Below are 26,785 nucleotides of genomic sequence, written 5' to 3'. Positions count from 1 at the left end.
ATACAGAATACAAATATAGTAGTAACAACAGTTGATCTTATAATCGTATAACATTTTATTACCATACATGGAAAAAATTTAATCATAAAAAAAATCAATTACCAATCTATAAAAAGACACTGACACACAAACAAGTTCCTATTTTCTAACAAAGGAAAATCCAAGGAGAGCTCCTATATCTAAAGCACATGACAGTATGACAACACGTAACCATAAAACAAAAAATTCCCTGGAGTATTTTTGTGTGGTTACCACGGAGATGCCACTTATCTCATGCAAATAACGCTACTTTAATTAAAATATAGAGGGAACCATTGGAGACCCTTTATCCCAACCGTACCAAGCTCAAAAAGTCATCCAGAATCCTTCACATTTTCACTTTCAATGAATTTATGACGCATTTAATACTTTATTTTTACTTATACTATATGATTATTTATGATTGTATCAATTGTTTTCAATTTGATTATGTTTTATAGTATATTTTTTTGTTTTGATGATACATTGTATATAGTTTTATTTATCCCAATGTTTATTGTTTTGCAATATTTTATAATTATATCTTAGGTTTTTACTATACATTGTAATCATGTATTATTTTATTTAATAAAAATTTTTATTATTTTCTTTTTTTGTGTTTGTTTTTTTTTTATAATTGCATCTTTTGTGGGGTTTTTTGCCATGTTTTTCAGTCTTATAAATCATTATCAATAACTTAAATCACCAAGATTTAATTTCAGGAGGAAACCACAATAAACCCTTAAGAACATGAGCCTTCTCCTTGGACTACAGGAAATGTGGGATTACGTTTTGTTTTTTTTTACCTCCTTGAAGTTATCAAATGCTGATAAAATAATTTCATGTCCTCCTCGGACAAGGCAGACGGCTGCGAGCAGCTCTAAAACGAGTGCTTTTGTTCTGTAGGGAAAAAAGAAAAAGAAAAGAGAAAAAAAAAAAATCAATATAAATAATACAATAAATCTTACATCCCTTACAACGAATGGGGAAATTCTCCACCCTCCGAGCTGATAGGACAAGAATAATAGAGTTGTACTAGAAGATTATTTCATGGGGGGGGAGAGGAGGACAGGTGATAGTTACCCCTTTAAGTGACCTTAAAAGGTTTTTCGACTCTGTAAAACTAAAAAAAAAATTGGTTGTCCTCTTCTCCAACGTTGGCGGTCCGGAACAGAAGAGATGACATCCTGACCACCGGTCATCCGACACCCCAGTAAATCAATTACATCGTATAGTCATGACGTCGCTTCCGGTGTAGCAGAGTATTTCGGTGCGGCAGATTAAAGGGTAAGGATGGCTTCTTTTTTCTTCTATGAGTGCTCACTCGCTCTTCCGAGAGAATCGGGTTGATTATCCTAACGACACTCGGCTCAGAGTTTGATCCGAGCGCCAGTTTGCTGTGATCAGATTATCACAGGTAAGAAGATGGAGAATTTACTCTCTCCATCCTCTCCATTGTATGTATCTACAGAAATCGAACTGCACTCGGTTGACATCGGAGCGCAGTTCGATGTTTTACACGCAAGCATAAACTCGATTGGTTGCATCCGATTTGCGGAGCCACGATTTTTTCTTAAGCCTAAATCGTCATGAAAAAAGAAATGCAGATCTGCGCTGCCCCATAGAATAACATCGGTCCGAGTGCTATCCGATAAAACATTGCATAGTGCTTGGTCGTGAGCGAGCCCCAAGTATGACTTCCCGCTCTTAAGCTGTAAAATGCTAACCCCCCCAAACAACAAAATCATCTCTATATATTGCTGGCCGTAGACACAAGATATCTGACCTAATTTTGCCTTATGGAGAATTTCACAACCAAATGTCTAGGAGTGAGCAGAAGCCATTTGCCTCGACAGGACAGGGACAGACGGAGATCTTCATGCTACAGGGGACATCAGACGCCATGTCCGGAGAAACCGGGAAACCGCTAGTCTTGACGATCCTCATATAAGCTTGTGTTTAACTCTTTACATTACACCATGTCCCTCATTTAGCAGGCACGGTGGCCGCGGGAGCATTGATCACCTCATGGTGCCGTTACCTAGTACATAAACGTGACTGCAATGGATCTCTGCCGGCAGATTGGTAATAAACTCCATTCACAAGCACAGGAGGAAATAGACTAAGGGCACATTTCATTAACCGAGCGATCAAATATAGTTATTTGTATCGGCTTTCACGGAGGCATTTTCCAGCGCACGGCTCGCTGCCGAGCTCTTAACATTAACAGTCAAGGCGGCCATTTATTATGCTCCTGACTTGTCTAATTTACTAAATTCCTCTATTTCTCCTAAAATAGCAAGTCTCTAGCCCTTTATCCAGTACATTGCGCAGTTCCTCTGTTACACCTCCTGGTAATAACGTTACCGTTCCTTTGTCTCTGACACTGTCCCACATAAAAGATTGGTAAGTAAGATGAGAAAGCTTGGGCTAGGGGAAAATGTGTGTAGATGGGTAGGGAGCTGGCTTAGTGATAGAAAACAAAGAGTGGTTATTAATGGGGCATACTCAGATTGGGCCAGGGTTACTAGTGGGGGACCACAGGGTTCTGTATTGGGCCCCCTACTATTTAATATATTTATTAATGATCTAGTGGATGGCTTACACAGTAAAATATCAGTATTTGCAGATGATACAAAACTATGTAAGGTCGTTAACACAAAGGAGGACAGTTTGCAACTACAGACAGATTTGAGTAAATTGGAGAATTGGGCTGAAAAATGGCAAATGAGGTTTAACACAGATAAGTGTAAGGTTATGCACATGGGAAGGAGAAACAGATGCTACAATTACTTACTAAATGGGAAACTGCTGGGGAAATCAGACATGGAAAAAGACTTAGGCATCTTAGTCAATAAGAAGCTAAATTGGAGTGCCCAGTGTCAGGCAGCTGCCACCAAAGCAAATAGGGTCATGGGATGCATTAGAAGAGGTCTGGGGACACGAGATGAAAACATAATTCTCCCTCTGCACAAATCACTCGTCAGAACACACTTGGAGGATTGTGTGCAATTTTGGATGCCGGTGCTCAAGAAAGACATTACTGAACTTGAAAGTGTTCAAAGGCGGGCTACTAAAATGATGAATGGAGTTGGTTCACTACAATACCCAGAAAGGTTATCAAAATTAGGTCTATTTCTAGAAAAGAGAAGACTTAGGGGAGACCTAATATATAAGTACAAGTATATCAGAGGGCAATACAGAGATCTCGCCAATGAACTGTTTGTACCAAGGACTGTGACAAGATCAAGGGGGCATTCTCTTCGTTTGGAGGAAAGACAATTTCTGCACCAGCATAGAAGAGGGTTCTTCACGGTAAGAGCAGTGAGGCTCTGGAATTCTCTTCCTGAGGAAGTGGTGATGGCCAACTCACTGAATGAATTTAAGAAAGGAATGGATGCTGTTCTTGTAACAGTATAGAAGGTTACGAATAACAGAATATTATAGGTAGATGGTTGACCCGGCTTAGGGGAAGGAATTTTTTTCCCTATGGAAAATTGGCTTCTACTCTGTGGGTTTTTTGCCTTCCCCAGGATCAACAATGCAGAACAGCTGCACTAAAAATAGGCTGAACTAGATGGACATAAGGTCTTCCTTCAGCCTTCAAAACTATGTTACTATGTTACATACAATAAGAATATCTAATTGCTGTTTTATTGATACATTTCCAGGAGGCATAGCGGAGACACAGAACTGTGCAGAAAAGGAAAGATGACGCATTTATATTATGGAGAATGCGAATATTTGCATTACCAAAAAAACAGACAAAAAATGAGATCTCTGATACCTGAACAGATGATGAAAATTTGCAAACATTCCAGATAATCTGTCAACATCTTATGCAATTAGCAATTAAAGGGAAGCTGTCGCCTGATTCAGGCTGCCCAGCGCTGCTGCAGGTGATTGACAGGTCTGTCCCAATAGTGAGTGACATGTCAATCACCTGCAGGATCTTTAATGTACGTCATATCTCGTGTCCCTACCTTTGGTGTGAGTTTGCACGCCGAGCCCACATCTTTCCCCACTATACATAGCAGTGTTGAAGCCCTGTTATGTACTGCACAGTTGATTGGACGATTGCAGCTTCAAGTCTCCTCATCTTTACTGCTACTCAGATGTAGCTGAGCTGAGATTGTGATGTAATGTCACTACTGGTATCCTGATAGCTTCATGGACATTACTTGTTACCGCCACTCCATATACCTGAGATACTCACCTTGGGTTTTTATTGTTCAGACTTAGTGCAATTTCATTGACAGCATGCGGATGGGACATGACCATGTTGAAACCGTACTGCAGAGAGGAAAAAAAAAAAAAAAAAAAAGTATTTCATTATAGAAAGTGGAAAATTATAAAACCGTTCATTGGGGCACTGCATACTGCCTTATTATTGAGATCAAGGTATACTCTGTATGCATTGAGCGCCGTAACTCCCCCTAGTGGTGGCCACAAGCAGACAAGAGTTTTATTTTCTGGCTATGCAGTGGATGTGGAGCTATGGCGCACACTTGTGATTCCTTCATGCAGCAACGAAGTGTATAACAATATTTGTTGACATAAGTGACGTTACCTGGTAATTCATGATCGCCCGCAAACACATGACACAGACATGGACGTCGTCCTTTTTACAAACTAATCTTGAATTTTTTAGTGTCCGTCTACTAGGCAAAGTATTATACCTGCAACACAAATGTTTAATAGAGTCAATGTACATAGCATATATGTATCTAATGCCTTATTGTAGGGTTGCTCATCTGCTGATATAGAAGTCACTACATCTTAAAGGGAACCTGCCATAATTTTCAAACAGTATTAACCTGCAGATGCAGGGTTAATCTGCAGGGTAATAGCGTTACAATGCTGTACTGCCAACACACTGAAAGCCCGGCTACTGGGAGAAAATTAACTTTATTCCTCTCGGGAGCCGCCGGCTTTCAGTCATAGAGGTGCGAAAGAGAAGCTATAGTCACTGCTCATCTGTGTGTGGTGGCTATATCCATGAACTGGCACTTTGACTGACCGCTCTTTCAGCAGTGTACCTATACAGAGCTAGCTGTCAATCAAAGTAGAGGCGTGTCTTACAGCTGCCACTTACTGTGTACTGAGCAATGACTGAAGATGCACCTCTATGACAGAAAGCCGGCGGCTCCAGGGAGGAATAAAGTTTAATTTCTCCCAGCAGTTGTGCTTCCAGTACTGCGGCCCGGGAAGCTCTAGTACGCTATTAATCTGCAGATTAACCCTATATCTGCAGGTTCATACCATTTGGAGACATGACGGCTTATTTTAGGTTAAAAAAAAAAAATAGGGAATATTAATTGAAATGCTAAAGGGAAACGGTCCTCCTGTTTTTACAAATGAAAATAGTGGCATGGCTCCATAGGCACTTGTCTGTAAATAACAAATATTTCCTTTTTTTCAGAGATTCGATGTGCCAGCCATGAGAAATCTAAAGTAGAAGTCATATGCAAATCAGGCTGGAAGTGTTGTGGGGGCGTGTCATTGCATCTGTAAGAAGCCATACCAAAATGCACCCCCCGTCTTATTTGCATACGGTGTCTACGCTAGATTTCTCATGACAGACTCATCGGATTCCTACCACAAAGTATATGTAAATACTTATGTCCCCCCAAAAAATTGAGAAAAGTATTCAAGGTGTGATACCGTTATTGGCTAACCAGAGAAATTATATTTGCAAGCTTTCAGGGCTCAAAAGGCCCCTTCATCAGGCTGGATTACAAGTGAATTACTGAGAAGAGACGGCAACATACTTTTCTCAATTTTTGGGGGGGACATAAGTATTTACATCTATTTTTATGGCTAACACGGTACCACAATTTTATTTTGTACTGTACCACAAAGTATCAAATTGGGATACAAGCACAACCGCACCACTGCCTCTATGTGTTGAAATGGGTTCCCTTTAAATACACACAAGGGTGGAGCATAACAGGTCCAACATTTTCCATTTCTTCTCTCACCACTGCAGCCAATCAACAAACACCAAGGCAGCAGCAGACACATAGCGTTGGAGCCGGGAAGGGCAAGTAAAGACTACTTTTTATTTTTACACCTGGCTGTGACCATTTAGCTTCTATTCTTAATAGAGGCTGCTGGATCCTAAGACGGCCTGATATAAAAAATTATTTAAAACGAGATCTTTTAAAGCGGATCTGTCATGAGATTTCACAATACACACTGCAAACATTATTAAATAGCTCTCTAAACATCTGATGATGCCGGTGTACTTACTTTGAAAGTCCATGTCAGAATGGCTGTATTGTATAGTTCTGATAATAAAATGAGCATTTTATGAGTCCAGTTATAGAGTGAGAGAAGTTATAAGTGCAAGTGTATTCAGTGCCCGCCCATCCAGCCTGAGTGACAGCTGCAGCTCATACTGAGCAGTGTGAGATCTCAGCAGCAGGGAGGAGGGGCACTGAGGAGCGGTCATTCGGATAGATTGGCAAAGATTAAGTTTAAACTCTGATAAAAAGATTATACAGCCATTATGGCATGGCTTTTCATCACCAGTTACACCAAGTACACTAGTCTCATCAGGTCTAACATATCTATAATGTATGCTGTTGTTATAGACGGTTGACGGTGCTCCACTGCTGTCATGGCGGCACTGATGAATGTCTGCAGGCTGCCTTCGGTTACTGTCTGTCAGGGCACCGGAAATAGCTTCAAGTGTCATAATGCTACATAAGCCCAGTAATTACTGGAGACGTTTGATTCCTAATTTACGCTGACACTTATCTGTGAGCGTTTCAAGGTTCGAGCATCATTTGCCTTTAAGAGGAAAAAGCTGCGAGTATTGTAAATAGTAACAAGGTCCACATTAACTGATTAGCTATGATGAACATGGACTGGACGACCCTAAACTAATTCTATTGTTGCCATTTTTTATAATCTAATATGTTACACATATTTATAAAGAAAAATGTCGAGCACAGGAGCAGACATTGAGCTGCCGAATCCAGGACCGGAGCAGCTACCTGACAACTGGTGCATCCGGCATAATATAATATCAGTAACTTAATGTTTGAAGGGATTGTGTCAGCATAAAATGACTGATCAAACCAAGCACAGATGCGCAGCACGCTCTTGCCATGGCCATATGGTTCAGTGCACCTTCCCATCTACTTCTTTTCCATCAATCTCCATCCACCTTCTGGTCTGGGGAAAGATGGCAAAACAAGTCAGTGGAACAGTGCACTGAATTGTGTGGCCACAACAAGGGTGCAACGAGAACCCGTTCTTGGGTTGAACCACGTGGTTAACGGAAAAGTGCACAATCACGACCAGTCCCGTGTGGAAGAGGTCCCATTGATGCCAGCAGTTATTTCAGATGGATGCGAGTCCGAAGATGCACAGTTAGGCCACGGTCACACTTGCGAGTGCAATGCGAGAAACTCGCGCGAGTCTCTCGCCTCAATACCCGGCACTGCCACCGGCACTCGGGAACGGAGTGTGCGGCTGCATATCTTTCAATGCAGCTGAACGCTCCAGTCCGAACCGCCGGTGGCAGTGCCGGATATTGAGGCGAGTTTCTCGCATTGCACTCGCAAGTGTGACCCCGGCCTAAGCTGAAATGTATTGCGGCGCACTGCAATACACATGGCCGGCCAATCAGAGGCAGGAAGCTGATGTTGGCGTGCCAGTCAATGGTAGCGCATGGCAGTGACATTATGCGCTGCCCATTGCTTGCACAATAAAGTCATTTTCCGGCTTCTGCACTGGCTCTAGAAGAGAACGCCACACTTAATGGGAGCAGAGGATGGTAAGAAGGATTGTTTATTTTTTATATTTTACATTTGTTACTGAAAAACGGAGAAGACATTTTTACTGGAAGGTGCCCAGGACGGAGGAGATTATACCAGGATGGGGGACATCATAACAGAAAAGGGCCCATGCTGGAGGAGATTATACCAGGAAAGGGAGACATTATACCAAAAGGTGTACAGGATGGAAGGCATTAAACCAGGATGGAGACATTAGTACAGGAAGGGGCCAAGATGGGGGACATTATTACAGGAAGGGACCTATGAAGGAGGAGATTATACAAGGATGGGGGACATTATACCAGGATGGAGGACATTATATCAGGAAAGGGAGACATTATACCAGGAAGATGTACAGGATGGACAACATTACAACATTATACCAGGATGTTCAACATTAAATTGGGAAAGGGAGACATTATACCAGGAAGGGGTCCAGAATGGAAGACATTAAACCAAGATGGAGACATTGTTACAGGAAGGGACCAAGATGGGGGACAGTATAACAGGAGGGAGCCCATGATGGAGGAGATTATACCAGGAAAGGGAGACATTATACAAGGAAGGTGTACAGGATGAAAGACATTAAACCAGGATGGAGACATTATTACAGGAAGGAGCCTGTGATGGAGGAGATTATACCAGGATGGGGGACATTATACCAGAAAGGGACCAAGATGGGAGACATTTTAACAGGAAGGGACCCATGATAGAGGAGATTATACCTGGAAAGGTAAACATTATACAAGGATGGTGTACAGTATGGAGGACATTATACCAGGAAGGTGTACAAGATGGAAGACATTAAACCAGGATGGAGACATCATTACAGGAAGGGGCCAAGATGGGGGACATTATTACAGGAAGGGACCTATGATGGAGGAGATTATACCAGGATTGGGGACAGTATATCAGGAAAGGGAGACATTATACCAGGAAGGTGTACAGAATGGAGGACATTATATCAGAATAGGAGACATTATTCCTGAAAGGAGTCCAAGATGGGGGACATTATACCTGGAAGGGGACTAGCATGTGGGGCATTATACCAGGAAGAAATTAGTACTAAAAGGGGCCCAGGATGGGGACATATTTGCAGGACGGGGCCAGGAAGGGAGACATTATTACAGGAAAGAGCCCATGATGGGGACATTACTACATGGGGCAAACAAGTATGTTTTCATAGGATCTGGAACAGTACATGTGCCCATACATCTTACGAACATGCAATTTTGCATCAGGGCCCATTGGACTCTAGTTACGCCAATGGTTTGAACAGTCATTTTGCGCTGACAGATTCCTTGTAAAGCTCATTTATGTACTGTACATGTTTTTGGCTGGGCAATCTCGTGGAGAGTAGGATTTCTTCTATGATTCTATATAATGTAATAATAAGCTAAAATATTTTAGATTTATATAACGTTTTTATACATACATAACATTATTTTATAGCACATGGTAAATCTATATTAAAATGAGCATCGATTACTATTTTAAAGTGCATGTAACGTACTGATCGCCGATCGTCTGAGATGCTCGAGCACGCTAACTGCTGGTGAAAATGAAAGGTTTTTCTTGGGTTAAATTGGGATTTTACAGCCCATCGACTGCTGCTTAGAATATCCCATCATTTACAGCAGCAAATAATGCCCCCGGCCATATGACATCATCCCAACCTTGCCGGCAATGTATTCCTGAGTCCTCCTGTAACTGCTCATTACAGAAAACACAGGGCTTGATTATGAACAGATCCAGGGATGTAACCTGACAGCCACAGTGTCTACTGAGACATCATAACAAAGAGATAAAAAAGCCACTTTTTGGTAGTGGTAGCCCAGATGACCTCAACATTTCCTGCACAATACTCAACTCGGAGGAACTGAGAATAATTAGTTCTTGTTTTGTTGGCAGCTCAGTAGATGACAGCAGACGGGCGGCTTCTATATCGAGCATGGATATATGGTTGGAGAAGTTTCCACGATAATGCAAAAATTACTTCTGTTTTTTTTTGGGGGGGGGGGTTGTTTTTTTTCTATTCTTGTTTTTGGCATTTTCGGAAGAAACTTTGGACTTCCTTATTGTAATTGACTCTCCGCTATTGTAAAAAAATGCTCATTTTTGGGGCCAAAATTTGGTTGAAATTCAGCCCGATGTGTTTGGGTCATCACTTATTTTCCATCCATACGGCCAGGAAAGGAAAATGGACGATGGGGCATATCGACAGGCATCACTTTATAACGGATGAGATGGAGATGGGATATGAATCTCTATGCCTAACTTGAAATAGATCATTTCTCTAGGATACAAGTTGTCAACTACAAGTCATTTTTGGGTGTCGGGCAGGACATCATGGCCTCTACTATAAACGGAAGCTACAACACAGCCTTAAAGGGACATCTCGCCACTCCTCATGTATCTGTTTTAGTAAATGCCCAGTGAAAGCACAATTCTGGATCAGCTTTTCTTATAAATTTGCATGGTGCCATTCCTCTGTTCTTCCTTCTGTAAATATGTGAATAAATTGACAACTAGGTGGTGCTATTCCACCTATCAAAGGGGTGTGTCCTTACAGTTTGCCATTGTCAACACTTATTGGATAATGTGACAGCTGGCTGAGGACACGCCCCCCTACTGTTGACACGCAGTTATTAATTTATTCCAAAATTTATACGAGGGATAATGGATCGCCCTCACCCAGGGCAGCGGGGTACTCGGCACCGGGCCCGTGGAGTTCAATGGGAGACGTCACGGCAGCTGTGACCCGGTCCGTGGCCCTGGGCGCCCATTGTAAAAGGGGAATAGAGTGGATGATGATGTTTAAAGTTTATAAGTGAATGATTTGTGACGCCAACTGTGGTGTTCGGCAATGAAGGTGTTAAAGAGAATCTGTCACCCCTTTTTTGAGATATCATATAATGATATCATTCAATTGTGTGTCACATAAGGATTCTCTTAGTACTTTTGCTTCCCCCTGACCCCGCACCTTTCATGCATAAATACCTTTTTATATCAGTTCAGATGTATGTAAACTGCCGCGGTTCGGTCCAATGGGCGGGGCTTATTCAACTGCTCCCCCCTCCCTGTCTTGCTCTACGCATTTCTTCTTGTGTAAAGCAAGACAGGAGGGGAGGAGCAGTTGAATAAGCCCCACCCATCGGACCGGACCGCGGCAGTTTACATACATCTGAACTGATATAAAAAGGTATTTATGCATGAAAGGTGCGGGGTCAGGGGGAAGCAAAAGTACTAAGAGAATCCTTATGTGACACACAATTGAATGATATCATTATATGATATCTCAAAAAAGGGGTGACAGATTCCCTTTAAGCCGATGCTGCAGACAGATCCTCTGGGACAGATGGTGTGGTGCAGCAATGATGTTGTGGCCCTCCACAGGTAGGGCTGAAGTCCCAGGGCAGTGTAGATGAAGAGATAGGGAGGAGACGTAGATGGTGCGGTGTCAGGCACAGCGATGTAGCAGTGCTAAGTGTGTTGGTGCAGGAATAAGCGGAGGACACCAGGGCATGTAGTTCCAAAGCTTTACTCACAGTCTGTTGTGCATACAGGTGCCCGCATCCGTGCCGTGTCCTCCGGGTCAGGGACTCAGCCAACCTCCAGGCAAGATGAAGCACTCCGTTCCACCACTCTGCCAACATATGTGCCTTTTCTGAACATCTCCCTCTTAGCGCTCGTAGTGAAGATCTCACAGTACTGAGTAACACTGGAGATCCTCCTGTCTGATGTTCCTATGAACTCTACTTGTACGGCAGACAGCTGTAGCCTGCTTCGGGGACTCCTTGCTACTAAGTCCCAGCTCACTCACGATGCTGTTGTGCCCCCAAGTCTTGTGTGGGAATAAAGTGGTGACAACTTCTATTCCTCCGGTGTCTGTCGCAGGACCATTAGTATCCATACAACCTCGGGGACCGGACCCCGGCCATGCGCTTAGAACTTGAGGAAGGGCTCTGCTCTAACCCTAATCCATAGTTTTCTTCTTCTCCCTACGTTCCGTACTAATCAATCTTTCTTATGGAGAATTAGGCTTTCTGAATGTCTCTTTCCTGTGCCAGCAGACCCAGGTCACTGAGGTCGGCTGCAGCACTTCCTTCATCCATCCCACTCAGGGGATCTTCTCTCTGACTTAGTCAGACTGACCCAGTCCTAATGAGCTCCCGCTCTCTTGTGCAGACTAAACTCCACCCACCTCCCAGCACTCTTCGTGTTCCAAGCAGGGAGCCACCAAAGGTGCTCTGCTACACTACTGTGTTGTGTGGGATGCAGGTGTTGGAGTGTGATCAGGAGTCTCCACCTTACCTGAATGGTGGGGTACCACACCTCAGGAGGAGGTGCAGTACCTCTGTGGCGACTGAACCCTCAGGGGCTCCACAATAACAGAGGAATGGCACAATGCATAGTTATGAGAAAAGATGAAAGATAAAATCATTTACTAAAACAGACAGATCGGAACAGCTTTTTACAGTGAGAATATTCCACTACATAGTGCCCAAATATAAAATTACACTTGCTAACTTTTTGGGAAGCTCCAGGAGAACTTTTGGACTCATGGAAGAGTAAGCAAATCCCCTAGACCCCATGAAATTGCAGCTAAGGCTATGTTCACAAGTCCAGTAGTTTTTACCATTTTTGCATTCGGTTTTGGTTGATACAAACGGAAATGTAATGATCCATTTATAGAATCCATTAATTTGAATGGGGATGAAAATATCAGAAAATGTCTCCTGTTTCACCGCAATCTGTTTTTGAGCTGGATTAAGAGATGTAGTCTGCACGACTTTTTTTGTCTGCCCCCCCCCCCCAAAAAAAAATGAATAGAAATTGGATCTACTTTTTTTTAACACAGAATTCTCTGGGAAACAGATTATAAAGGATGGACATCTAAGATTACATCCATTAAAGAGGATGTCCCGTCTTGGGGATCAAGTCTGCAGTCATTCTAAGTGACTGTAGATTTGTGAATCGTCACAATGCACAGTGTCCACGCTGTCAGGATTCTCCGATGCCAGCAATATTAACAGGCAGGTGCGTTAACACAAGTATGTGATATGGTCACATGCCTACTAGATGCGCACGGCCTTGCTAAATACAAGTGAAGTCTAGTCGGAATGTGGGCGGAAGGATACAAATCGCTCAGTCTTACCGACAGCATCGGAAAATCCTGACAGCGTGCACAGTCTCAAGCAAGGACAACCCCCTTTAATGGATCAGTTTTTTACACACTGAGCATGGCCAGAATGCTAGGGTTGTTCAGAGACAATTCTAGTAAAAAGGGATCCATTACAAACAGAACAAAAACAGTAATCTAAGACAGCATCCATTTTTGCTTTGTATTGGAGTCTTGGGAAGGCTGGGACTGAACTGTGGCTAGGCAGAAAGTGGATGTGCATGAAGAAAAGGGGTATAGCCACTTTGGAAAATTTCCCGTTGCGCTGTCCACTCCACAAAACTCACCCCCTCCTGGATGCCAGTCAGCACAATATGCCAATTATGCAAATAATAAGTCTCTAATTAATTCTCCTTTAAGGGACCAACGTAAAATGGCCCTATGGATCATGCATAAGATGTAATCTCCTATATATAGTGCAGGCAGCACAACGGTTTATACCGCAGATCTTAGTAATGGCAATGCATGGCAGAAATTCTCAGGAGACCACATGCACACTGCTGGTAGGAAACATCTTTTGCAAATAGAGGTCAGAAGAAACAAAGAGATTTTAATCTCATTCACTCCTGTGGAAGCTATAATGGCCGCAGTATCAATATATACTGTAATCGCAGGCGAGCTTATCGCTCGCTTAGACAAAGAGCGTTTTAATGGCATTTCATGGCAATCGTCTACAGTGCACAGTGCCAATCTGATCACTCCATAATGACTCTGCGTGACACACATTTCCTGACCGCTGGGACCGAGCAGCAATAAATGCCACTATTCATAGAGGAGGAACGAATAACTGGAATTACAACTGCCCGGAGTCACTGCTACATGTATATGAAGGCTGCCTGGGGCTTGTAGTCCTACAAGACGTCCTCTGCTTCCACCAGTCATATACTACATAAAAGCTGTATGTTCTGTCTAGGAAGGTCACTGAGCAAGTTACAAGGGCACATGGTAAAGGATATCATTTTTGACAGTTCATCAAATTCTCCATTCACACCTAGAGCTGCATTCATAATTCTGCTAGGCTCTAACTAGTCATAGGTAATCTATCAAAGCAAGGGTATGCGCACTCTGACTTTTTTTAGGTTTTTTTTTTTGTTTAAAGAAACGGAGATGAAACTGTTTTTTTTTGTCCTGCAGAGGTTTGAGAAATGCCTGGTGGAAAAAAAAAGTAACAGCATGCAGATCATGATGTAAACCTCTCCAAACTAGGCACTGTCCAATCAAAAGGTTGCGGAGAAAAAAAAAAAAAAAACACTTCAGGAAAAAAAAAAGTTTCCCAAAACTTTTCCAAACCTGTTCAGAAAGTGAAAAACTTCTTCAAAAAGGCTCCCAAAAAAGGAAAAAGTTTCCTGAAGTGGATTCAGCTTGAAAAACTGAAAGTTTTTGAAAATGTCAAAAATATTAAAATTTGAGAGTCCTCAGTGGTGTAATATTTTTCAATCTACTGGCTATCACTGTCCAAATATATGTATATTTCCGGTATGGAAGTGTGCACATAGTCCGCTGCAGTCTGTAAGAGAACATCATTGCCCCCAAGAATAATGTCCATAGCTCCACAGACAGTCCTGGGTGAATACAAATAGTGTCCAAGCTCTGCATCCTTTGTGGGGTGAGTTTACGACAATTGTTCTCAGGTCACCCCTCATACACAAAATCAGCCAGAGGGGCTTGGAAAAATAAACCGTAATTATAGTTGCCAACAGTCTCATATTTGTTGGGAATATCCCAAATTTTTGGTGAAAAAACTGGCAAATTTGAGGCAGTTCAGTTCTGGAAAGGGGCTGAGTTTCCATAAACTCCACTCCCAATTGGGAGTTCCTAGAAGGTGGAGCTTAAATAGGTGGTTCAACTTTGGGGACAATTTTTTATTCTTACTGAAATGCATGTATTAGGAGCTAAATATCATTTTTGCAATTTGGTTTCGTTAATAATTTTGCATCATTTGGCTTTTTACAGGTTCTTTGTTTTCCGGCACATTCAACTTTGATGTGGTCTGTGGTCATAAATCAGCTGAAAAGAGCTCAGGAAAAAAAAAAGAGTTATCAACGCCTTGTCAGACAGTCATAGCAGAGCTGACTGACTGATGCTCAGTTAACTCATTTTTCAGCCAAGACAAAGGCTATATAGAAGGCAAAATGTTTAATAAAACAAAATTCCCCAAAAATTATTTTTAACCCCAATTACATTCGTTTAAGTCCAAAAATTATCATGAGATTTTTTTTGGGTTATTTCTTTGGAATACAAAATCAATTTCGTGTTTGAGGGCGGACAATTAAATACTGTAAAATAAATGCCAAAAAAAAATAATCCCAGATAATGAAGCCGCCATCACTCAGCAGTGATTCTGTAATCATAAATCATAAACTCGTCATATGCAGCTATCAGGGAAAATCTCACAAGACAAGTAACTACAAGACAGCCCGATTCTACCGCCTTTATTACTCATGGGAAGCCGCTGATGTGTCTGATAAATGGCTTCCCGTTTCTGAAATACATCAGCGCTGACACAGACTGTTGAATTAAACATTTTAATAAGTCTAGCGCACAAAAGGTGGGACCGGTCCACATCCAAACCTCATGACGGAAAAACAAAGGACTTCGCTGGAAAGTTGTGCCGTGTGTTTAGAAGTATAACAAACTTTTGGTGTTCTGGGCTTCAGTATATTGAATACGATAATTCTAAACTGGAAATGCGGGAAGGAAAATGATATGATCTAGAAATATAAAAATAGTCACCTTTTACAGGGGTTTTCCTTCTATAAATATGGGATTCTTGGGGTTTCTACTATTGGGACCCCATAATTCCCAACCTGCATGTTTCTATACCACCCATTTATTAGTGGGAGCGGTACAGGTGACAGGACACCCCCGCTAAGATTAGACATTTTTGGAATATCCAACTAGTACAACTATAATAGAAATCCCATAGTGGTCCTAACATTTCAGATTATTTTTAGGCCTCATTCAGACGGCCGTTTTTCACATTCTCATTTTACCCTTGTTTTTTAACTGGTAGAACACATACTTACCGTATATGGGGCTTTTCATATCACCATATTTGTTTTCTGCAAACTGAGTGGTCGAGAAACAAATAATTGGAGACACGTCCAGCTTCGATCCAAGTCAAAAATCAAATACGGCAATTCAAGTCTATGTGTCCATGAAAATCATGTAACGCAAACAGAGGCCATCTATGTGCAATCCGTGTGCTGTCCATGATTAACACTGTAATGGGTCAAAGAAGTTTTGCAACTTTTTTATTGATTTATTTTCTTAGCATATGTAAAAAAAAAAAAAAAAATCACTGATAAAATACTGACAGTAAACACTGGCCACACACTGATGAAAAATCACAAAATTTCCAGCACCGTGACATGTTGTGATGGTCCTGGGGAAGGTGCATGGTCTATGCTCAGGAGCTGAGCCTGCTCCATGCATTTTATCCTCCTTAAAAGAGGAGGATAAAAAGTAAAATCCAAAAACTAAAATTGTCTGCCTTTATAAGAGGTTAAAAATGGTATATTGCCCCATAGAAGCCTAAACGATCCTTATCATATCATTGTCATATAGGGAGGTGGACCCCAAACGATGGACCCTTATCCCCGTATAACCTGCTGCAAATGAAAAATCTTGTTTTTTTAACATCATGGAAGAGCAACATGCAGATGGTAATTTGTGCACATATTATTACTGTTATTATTATTTATTGTTATAGCGCCATTTATTCCATGGCGCTTTACATGTAAGGAGGGGTATACATAAAAACAAGTAGAATAATGTTAAACAATACAAGCCATAACTGGTACAGGAGGAGAGAGGACCCTGCCCGCGAAGGCTCACAATATTCCCCGATGACCTTCGGGACGTAATCACGCTATTATGTTCTCTACATAAGGCTATGTGCACACGCTGCGGATTGGTCTGCGGATTTTTCCGCGCGGATTTTTGCAAAATCCGCAGGCAAATCCGCAGGTCAAAAGACCTGCGTTTTACCTGCAGATTAGCCTGCGGTTTAGCCCTGCAGTTTCACACCTCTACAATGGAGCAGATGTGAAACTGCGGCGGATTCCGCACAAACAATTGACATGCTGCGGATTTGAACCCGCGGAAATATCTGCAGCATGTGCACAGCGTTTTATGTTTTTCATAGATTATAATGGCACTGTACAACGCAGCAGAAACTGCTGCGGATCCGCAGGGCCAAATCTGCAGCGGATCCGCAGCAGAATCCGCAGCGTGTGCACACACCCTAAGACGTTTTATCATTTCCCGATTCCAGACATTAATAAACAATTTGCTTTCTCTAACACTTTCCTTTTAAAAAGCCACTCACAATCTATAAAGTAATGTTGGCGTCCGACGCATGTAGTGAGTGGAGCGTGAGCCGTGGCTGTTAATCATCCGGTGATCTATATCTTTATAGTAGCGAAGCAATCTCCTCTCCATACTCTGTTTCCATATATCACCAAACACTTGGACAGAACTATTGATTTTACGCTTAGGTGGCCATACGCCATCGCAACGCAGACTTATCTGCATGTGTCGTCTCCACAAATTGTAAGGTGTTTAGTAATCGAGGGCGGTGAAAAAACAAGCATGTTACCCCAGTATTCACCTCCAGATAATAAAACGTATTGGAATGGACGCAATATATTCAATATAGTCAAGAAAATGCTAATACTGTTCCTAAGGAAGAGCCATTATAAGTGATTTAGGGACAAATGTCTCTTCCGCCTCTACAGCGGTCTCCCCTGCAATCACAGGAGAGAACAAAGAGAACTAAAATACTGCACATCTGAGACTGGGGCTGAAAAACCACCAGACACCAGGGACTAGGCCTCTAATCCACCAAGGAAAAACAATCAGTGTCAAAGCTAGGCCTCAAATCCACCAAGAGTGAACCAATAGTCACCAGGGCTGATAGTACTAAACCATCAGACACCAGGAAATAGTCTTCTAATCCACCAAGGCAAAACGATCAGACACCAGGACTAAGAGTACAAAACCACCAAGGACTAGGTCTCTAATTCACCAAGGCTAAACGACCAGCAACAGGGCTAGGAGTACTAAACTACCAAACACCATGTACTAGTAGGTTTTTAAGCCACCAAGGCTGAGCCAATAATCACCAGGGCTGATAGTAGTAAACCATCAGACACCAGGAACTAGACATCTAATCCACCAAGGCTAAACCACCAGTACCAGGCTGATAATACTAAACCAACAGACACAAAGGATTACCAAGGCTAAATCAATAGACACCAGGGCTGGTAGTTTTATACGACCTTCATATACAGTGAATTAGAGAATTAGCCAATCCCACCAAAATTGTCAGGTTTGGCAAATAATAATCTAAAAATATATGGTCAACTTTAGAATACTAAACCATAACACACCAGGGCTTGGAGGCCTTGGTCAATGGACGTTAAGAATTGGAGCATTAACCAGTGATCATCAAAGAATGTAACACTTGATCTATGGGGTAATAGAAAAAGAAGTATTATTTACTCCTCTGTTCTGGAACCTGAGATACTAAATCACAAGGAACATAGTACAATAAAGACAAGATGGTGTCTGAAAAGAGCTTTGGGCACTGGAAACAGTTTTTGAAACTGATAAACCAAACTAGGAAGAACGGATATCGCACTGTCATTGAAAGTTAATGGGACTGGCAGATAAGAGCATGATGCAGTAGAGTAGCGTTGGCTACTGTTCAGGGCAAGGCAAGTACTTTGCGCCCCATAACCCATGAATGGATAGTATTCCCTACATCTCTTCCACCAGTCCAGCATTCAATCTATGTGTCTATTGTATTGTAAGAAAATACTTATGTAATTGTTTGCCTGTTGACCCTGTATTTTTTTTCTGCTTTTTGCCAAAATCCAACATAAAGCTTTTAAAATACAAAGTTATACAGTTATAATTTTTGTTTAATCTTTTATTACATTTAAGTGTTTTTTCTTAATGCAACTATTTTATTACTCCAGGCCTAGCCCTAACCCTAATCACAGACATACGGGAGAAAATGTGTACCCTTACAGAATTTAGTGCCCAGGGTAGCCGCCTCACACTAGGTCATTGACATGATGTTTGGAAACAAGAAGTAATCCATGGCCATTCCCAGTACCAAACCCTCTATTGTGACTGATAAGGTGGCTGCTTGAATAAAGGAAACCCCTCAATTGTTTCTAAATATCCCATGTAGTGGTGGGTTCTGGTAAAGTGATACTTGTGAACTTAACTTCCAACGGACCTAATATCTTGGACTCCAACGATGACAAAAAACCGCACTACTACTACATACCGTAAGGTAGAATGTCTGCCTGAGCGTGTAATACTATTTCCACTAGGTGACGGTAGGTTGCTTCCTCTATGTAGGTCTTCAATCGAACGACTCCAATGTTTCGATTTATCAACATTGTTTTCTACATTATTTTCCAGACTTTCAAAGTCAAATCTGAGCATAAATAAAAAATGAAGAAATCAGATATAAAAGAAACTTTTTTTCATTATATTACGGTACTCTTGACAACGTTATAAAAAAAAAATCAGCTGTAATAAACAATATTGATGTAGGTAAGACTCACAGGGGTCCAGGAGACTAAGATATGAGAAGTTCTTTGATGATGCCCTCCCATTAATTGGGTTTAGGAAATTCTGCTTCAGAAACAGCTTCCCCTATCTCAACTTCCTTAACCCCTTTGAATATGTTAATGGATTTTCAATGCAATATCAGCTTCATTTTTGGTCCTTTAGGCTGGGGCCGCATGGTGACTTAGGCCATGGCACTTTGGCCAAAGATGGCTGTATGCTGTAGAGTAATGCAAATAAATGGGGTTGCATTGGGACCCGTAAGGTACCACAACAAAAAAGTTGAAAAAAAATCAAAACTAGTTAGATTTTTTGCAATTTGCTTTTTGCGGCTGTGATACTTTGGGGGTCGCAATGAAACCCCATTCACTTGCACTATTCTGAGATAGTTGTGGCATAGAATGATCTTTGGCCGCATCATTCTTGTTGCCGTGATCCCCAGCCTTAAGAGGATGCGAGGACTCGTTTCTTCTGTCTCTCCTACAAGCAAGAGGGGTTAACAGATAAATTAGATAAAACACAGAACTTTATTAGATTTTCACCAATTAATTGTGCCTCAGTCCCAGTGACCAAGAAATGGCACGTCAGGTCGTGTTTACTCATACACAATTATCAGCACACAAGAGGCCCTTTGTGCCGTCTGCCATTTCCAAATGTTAGTAATTCTATTACGATGGAATTTTTCCATCACGGCAGTTTTAGGGAAAAGTGAATAAAGTAAGAAACGCTGCCAAAATTCTATTTTAGAATGGAGAATAAGAAATAAATTTCATTTAGGGATATTGATTTTAAAATCAGATGAGAAATTGAATAATTTATTAGCGAAAAACAGTGTAACATTTCTTGATGGTCTAAAAAATGCAGAAAAACAGACCCCAAAATGATTGCTAATCAGGTATTGCATATGTAAAGGACTACTGATCATAAAGAAGGGCCCTAAAATGAAGCTCCGTGTTGGGGAATTCATACACTGGGAAAGGCGAAAGCACTCGATTTGGGTCTCCAATGGAAAAAAATAATTTTCTTCCAGAAAATAAGACAATAAAAGATGTCAATTAAAGTAGATGGCTAATGCAAATTTGAAAGGGGGACCTCTTGGCAAAAACAACAATATAACCGGTAACCATCCATTATTCTAATACCTTAATCAGCCATCTTTTTGCTTCCATTGCAGTGAAGAAAGATTCTGATACCCTTTGCCATCTAAGATGTATTCTCAAGACTGAATTCATCCACATGATAGAGGATAATTTTTCGATTGTTGGGGGGGGGTCCAAATGCTGGGACCCCCAGTGATTCCGAGAGCCCTAGCAGATGATGTGGAGGCCGATCTTGAGCATTGCCGCTCCATTGATTCTAATATGAGTGCCGAAGATTGCTGCACGTAGCACTTGGCAATCACAGAGTGGTAAGAGCGGTAGTGCGCATGATCGACCACTACTCCATGCAGCCAAGGCTCTCCAGAGCTCTGGTTCTCTTTCGGCGCAGCAGTCGGCCCTCCAGCAATTAGAAAAATATCCCATAATGTGTGGATAAGGGGATACCTTTCAAACTTGAAAGCACACCTTTAACATCGCCCTGGAGCCCTGTGCAGCCGTATAGGGCCAGAAGAAGCTGGGCCAATTCTTATGCCGGGTACTATACTTGTTGTATGTACAGCATTTATGGGGTTACAAGCATCTTTGAGGATAGTTATGATACTCACGTGACCGCGTATTGTGCAAAAGAGAGGTATTCCACGATGATATCCAGACCCTTGTTCTCTTCATTCAAAAATTCTCTCACCCATCTGTCAAAAAAAAAATTCATCCTTAATCATTTATGTGGTAGAAATTTACTGCAAAATTGGAATGTGACACCTAAAAATACAGAATAATGACCAATTCATTAGGGACAATAATAGAGAAGAAGGTCAGGACAGCTGTGGCTACACCAAAGATTCGGGACTATGGAAATTTTTGATCAGCCTTTAAATGGCGTATCTATGACTAGAAGGCCAAAGGACTGCTGAATTCTGATGTACGGAAAAAAAATGTCTGTATACAGTTCAAAGTTCACATTTTGTTCAGAATTTTTGCTTTGCTGCCTGGCAGTGCCCGGCTATAAATACCAGCGAGGACCCATGAAGTTCTGTAACTCTTTAGCTGAGGACTATCACAGATCAGCAGACATCACCACACATCCTGCTTATTTATAGCTAAAGTATGTTTTCTTTTTTGTTGTTTCATACTTTATTGTTATATGCATGCATTATATGTATATATATATATATATATATATATATATATATATATATATATATATATATATATATATCTATATATACACAGTACAGACCAAAAGTTTGGACACACCTTCTCATTCAAAGAGTTTTCTTTATTTTCATGACTATGAAAATTGTAGATTCACTCTGAAGGCATAAAAACTATGAATTACCACATGTGGAATTATATAATTAACAAAAAGTGTGAAACAACTGAAAATACTGTGTCTTATATTCTAGGCTCTTCAAAGTAGCCACCTTTTGCTTTGATTTCTGCTTCGCACACTCTTGGCATTCTCTTGATGAGCTTCAAGAGGTAGTCACAGGAAATGGTCTTCCAACAGTCTTGAAGGAGTTCCCAGAGATGCTTAGCACTTGTTGGCCCTTTTGCCTTCTCTCTGCGGTGCAGCTCACCCCAAACCATCTCGATTGGGTTCAGGTCTGGTGTCTGTGGAGGCCAGGTCATCTGGCGTAGCACCCCATCACTCTCCTTCTTGGTCAAATAGCCCTTACACAGCCTGGAGGTGTGTTTGAGGCCATTGTCCTGTTGAAAAATAAATGATGGTCCAACTAAACGCAAACTGGATGAAACAGCATGCCGCTGCAAGATGCTGTGGTAGCCATGCTGGTTCAGTATGCCTTCAATTTTTAATAAATCCCCAACAGTGTCACCAGCAAAGCCCCCCCCACACCATCTCACCTCCTCCTCCATGCTTCACGGTGGGAACCAGGCATGTAGAGTCCATCCGTTCACCTTTTCTGCGTCGCACAAAGACACTGTCGTTGGAACCAAAGATCTCAAATTTGGACTCATCAGACCAAAGCACAGATTTCCACTGGTCTAATGTCCATTCCTTGTGTTCTTTAGCCCAAACAAGTCTCTTCTGCTTGTTGCCTGTCCTTAGCAGTGGTTTCCTAGCAGCTATTTTACCATGAAGGCCTGCTGCACAAAGTCTCCTCTTAACAGTTGTTGTAGAGATGTGTCTGCTGCTAGAACTCTGTGTGGCATTGACCTGGTCTCTAATCTGAGCTGCTGTTAACCTGCGATTTCTGAGGCTGGTGACTCGGATGAACTTATCCTCCGCAGCAGAGGTGACTCTTGGTCTTCCTTTCCTGGGGCCGTCCTCATGTGAGCCAGTTTCTTTGTAGCGCTTGATGGTTTTTGCCAATGCACTTGGGGACTCTTTCAAAGTTTTCCCAATTTTGCAGACTGACTGACCTTCATTTCTTAAAGTAATGATGGCCGCTCGTTTTTCTTTACTTAGCTGTTTTTTTCTTGCCATAATACAAATTCTAACAGTCTATTCAGTAGGACTATCACCTGTGTATCCACCAGACTTCTGCACAACACAACTGATGGTCCCAACCTCATTTATAAGGCAAGAAATCCCACTTATTAAACCTGACAGGGCACACCTGTGAAGTGAAAACCATTTCCTGTGACTACCTCTTGAAGCTCATCAAGAGAATGCCAAGAGTGTGCAAAGCAGAAATCAAAGCAAAAGGTGGCTACTTTGAAGAACCTAGAATATAAGACACAGTATTTTCAGTTGCTTCACACTGTTTTGTTAATTATATAATTCCACATGTGGTAATTCATAGTTTTGATGCCTTCAGAGTGAATCTACAATTTTCATAGTCATGAAAATAAAGAAAACTCTTTGAGTGAGAAGGTGTGTCCAAACTTTTGGTCTGTACTATATATATATACATACACACACACACACTTTACATATACTATATATATACTTTTATTGCCTTTAGCTCACTGAAGTCAGGTATTACTGAATGGGAGTTAATACGTATATTTGAAATTATGCAGGAGATAAGGGACACGGAATAATATACTTTCATAAATAATTAAAATTTGCCAAATTTTAATATTATTCTTAATTTTTAAGTGCCCAAAAGTGTGGTGAGATAGAAAAATATACCAGAGACAGAGCAGATGTCAGGTATAGCCTAAGCACGTCACTCTGGCTTACGCTGGGGGTGGTCCTACAAGAATTAAAAAGGTCGTTCTTTTTGAACAATTCCTGATCCTTCTTTAAAGGGGTTGTCCACTACCAGGACAACTTATTGTCATTCCTCATGTTTGGCCCTGTTAAAATAAAAACACCTATACTCACCTTGTCGGCGCCATTCCAGCAGTGTCGGCACTCTTGGGGCTCACGTATGGTTCTTACGTCACGTGGGCCCTGCGCCAAATCAGGGCCGGCTTCACTGTCCCCGCCTTCAGACAAATTGTTAACAGGAAGTCAGAGCTGCGGCGGCTCTGTGACTTCCTCTTGATGTTCGATTTGTCCAAAGGCGGGGACTGTGACATCAGCGCTGACTGAGCAAAAGGCTCACGTGACGAAACAACTAGCGATGAGCGAGCGTGCTGGGATCAGGTGTTATCTGAGCATGCTCGGGTGCTAACCGACTGACTTCAACATGCTCGAAAACTATGTTCGAGTCCCCGCAGCTGCATGTCTCGCTGATGTTCGACAGCAGATACCTTTTTCCCTCTGGTCAATTCCTTTAACAAACTATGCAGGAAAAATTACAAAATCCCTAAATTTGCAGCAATTGATTTTTTTTCTTTTACGGAGCTCAATGGTTTTGTTACTGCAGGTGCTAAATTAATCATCAGGAAGGAACACGATATGGAATGAGGTGGCCATAGGACTCTTATTATATAGACTTCTCCTTTTTAATAATTGTATTTTAGCGACTGTCCGGTAACCTACGAACAGTAATGATGAATGGGATCGTACTTCCAACGTCGTGAACATTTTTATGGAAAGAGTAGACTAAACTTTGTGGGTTTTAGCTAAAAATAACTTTATTCGAAGACGTGGTTTTTCCATTTCACTCAATTTATAATGTTCTCGCTTATAGGAAACCGCTCACAAATGGGTAACATAACCAGGCTTGAGCGGGCATCCAAATCCAATCTCCTTCTCTCTTTGGCAGCGAAAACTGCTTAGCTCACCAATCTGGCGACATCAAACCGGCGCTTATATGCCTTATAAAACCTAATAGATGTAATTATTAGGTATACGGCAGATGCATATCCGCAGCCTGCAGACAGCAGAGGCAGTAAAAGCAGAGCAGACTTGTACAAAGTGCATTTAATTACAGGAAATGTCAAATCTGTCAATCAAAAAAAATAGAAAAAAAAAATGCTGCACATTTTCTTACCCTATGTGGTTTGTTCTCAAAGAGATTTCCAGTTCTCGTAGAACCTGAGTGGACTCCTGTACTCGCCTCCGAAACTTCTGAAGAAAAAGAAATGGAGAAGAATGATTTTTGCAGATGACTGATGGAACTGGATGGAGTTTGTAATATTGGTGATAGCTTCTCAATGGAAAAAGGATCTTGTGCCCCCTCCTTCACCCGTATGGAAGGAGTACCAGTTGTGCATGTGCACTGGTGCTCCATTAAAGGACTCACACAGACAATCCAAGTACTTAGCTATATCCATCAGTCCCTTAGACAACGAACAGAACAAGAGCACTCATGTGCAGCCAAGCTCTACTCATTGTCTATAGGGTTCACAAAAACAAGCCAAGTACTTAGCCATCTCCATCAATCCCTTAGACAATGACCAGAACAATAACGCGCATGCGCAGCCGGAGCTCCACTCATTGTCTACCGGACTCACGAAAACAAGTCAAGAACTTCGCAAACTCCATCAGTCCCTTAGACAATGAATGAAACAGCAGCACCCATGCACAGCCAAGCTCTGCTCATTGTCTTTAGGGTTTGCAAACACAAGCCAAGTACTTAGCAATCTCCCTCAATCCCTTAGACAATGAACAGAACAAGAGCACACATGGGCAACTGGTGCTCCATTCATTGTCTGATAGACTCACACAGACAATCTAAGTACTTCATTATCTCTATCAGTCCCTTAGACAATGAACAGAACAATAGCACGCATGCACAACCAGATATCCTTTCGTTATCTATGGGACTCACAAAAACAAGCCAAAGATTTTGCTATTTCCATCAGTCCCTTAGAGAATGAATGAAATAGCAGCACACATGTGCAGCCGAAGCTCAACTCATTGTCTATAGGATTCACGAAGACAAACTAAGTACTTAGCTATCTCCATCAGCCTCTTAAACCATGAACAGAACAAAAGCGCCTATGCACGATCAGATCTCTATTCATTGTCCAATGGACTCACACAGACAATTTAAGTACTTTGATATCTCAATTTAGTCCCTCAGACAATGAACAGAACAAGAGCGCACATGTGGGCCGAAGCTCCGCTCACGGGACTCACAAAAATAAGCTACATCCATCAGTCCCTTGGACAATGAATGAAACAGAAGCATGCATGTGCAGCTCAAGCTCTACTCATTGTCTATAGGATAAATGAAGACAAGCTATTTTCATCAATCAGTCCGATAAACAATGAACAAAACAGCAGCACGCATGTGCGATCAGAGCACCATTCATTGTCTATGAGATCCACGTGACCTGAAAACAGACTAGCCCGCTCAGACAATGTTTATGTGTGGAGTGTAAAACATTTTCTCAATGTAAGTATATGTATCTATATGTATCCTTGTTCTGTGGATTATAGATATGATGGCTCCATACAGTGGATTCTGTGAGCATGGAAAGCTGCGTAGTGGTCATTCCAAACCTTAATGCAGCAAATCAGAGTGGCCATAAAATGGCAGATGTCTGGCTAGTGTTCCCTGAAGATGTAGATGGCGGCGCCTTTCTCATAATCGCTCTCTGGTGGAGAACCTGTAGTGACAATGGTGACCACATGTACAACCTTGAGGGATTCCTACTAAAAGGGGATCAAAAGAGTGAACATAATTTTGATATTCTCTTTTAGAAAGAGTCTATATCAGTGGTCCACAGGATCCAATGATACTTATGATTTGTCCCGAATCAAACATATTATTTCAACAGAAGTGAGACAAGAAACCACCAGAAAA

General features: G+C 41.6%; 1 protein-coding gene across 8 annotated transcripts in view; it reads right to left on the bottom strand.

Moving 5' to 3' along the window:
* The window catches only part of FMNL2 (formin like 2), a 239,385-nt gene that overhangs the window by 56,298 nt on the left and 156,302 nt on the right, over window positions 1-26,785 (bottom strand). For all 8 annotated transcript variants that reach the window (XM_073545620.1, XM_073545619.1, XM_073545618.1 and 5 more), the window contains exons 4-9: window positions 25,025-25,101; window positions 21,281-21,364; window positions 19,289-19,441; window positions 4,589-4,697; window positions 4,235-4,311; window positions 825-918 (exon numbers count right to left, since the gene is read on the bottom strand). In XM_073545620.1, coding sequence (XP_073401721.1) covers window positions 825-918; window positions 4,235-4,311; window positions 4,589-4,697; window positions 19,289-19,441; window positions 21,281-21,364; window positions 25,025-25,101 — 594 coding nt within the window. The remainder of the gene's footprint in view (window positions 1-824; window positions 919-4,234; window positions 4,312-4,588; window positions 4,698-19,288; window positions 19,442-21,280; window positions 21,365-25,024; window positions 25,102-26,785) is intronic.

The sequence above is a fragment of the Dendrobates tinctorius genome, unplaced genomic scaffold (assembly GCF_039654945.1).
Source record: "Dendrobates tinctorius isolate UK_male_01 unplaced genomic scaffold, ASM3965494v1 ptg000143l, whole genome shotgun sequence".
Lineage (NCBI taxonomy): Eukaryota > Metazoa > Chordata > Amphibia > Anura > Dendrobatidae > Dendrobates > Dendrobates tinctorius.
This window is presented reverse-complemented; position numbering and strand designations above follow the sequence as displayed.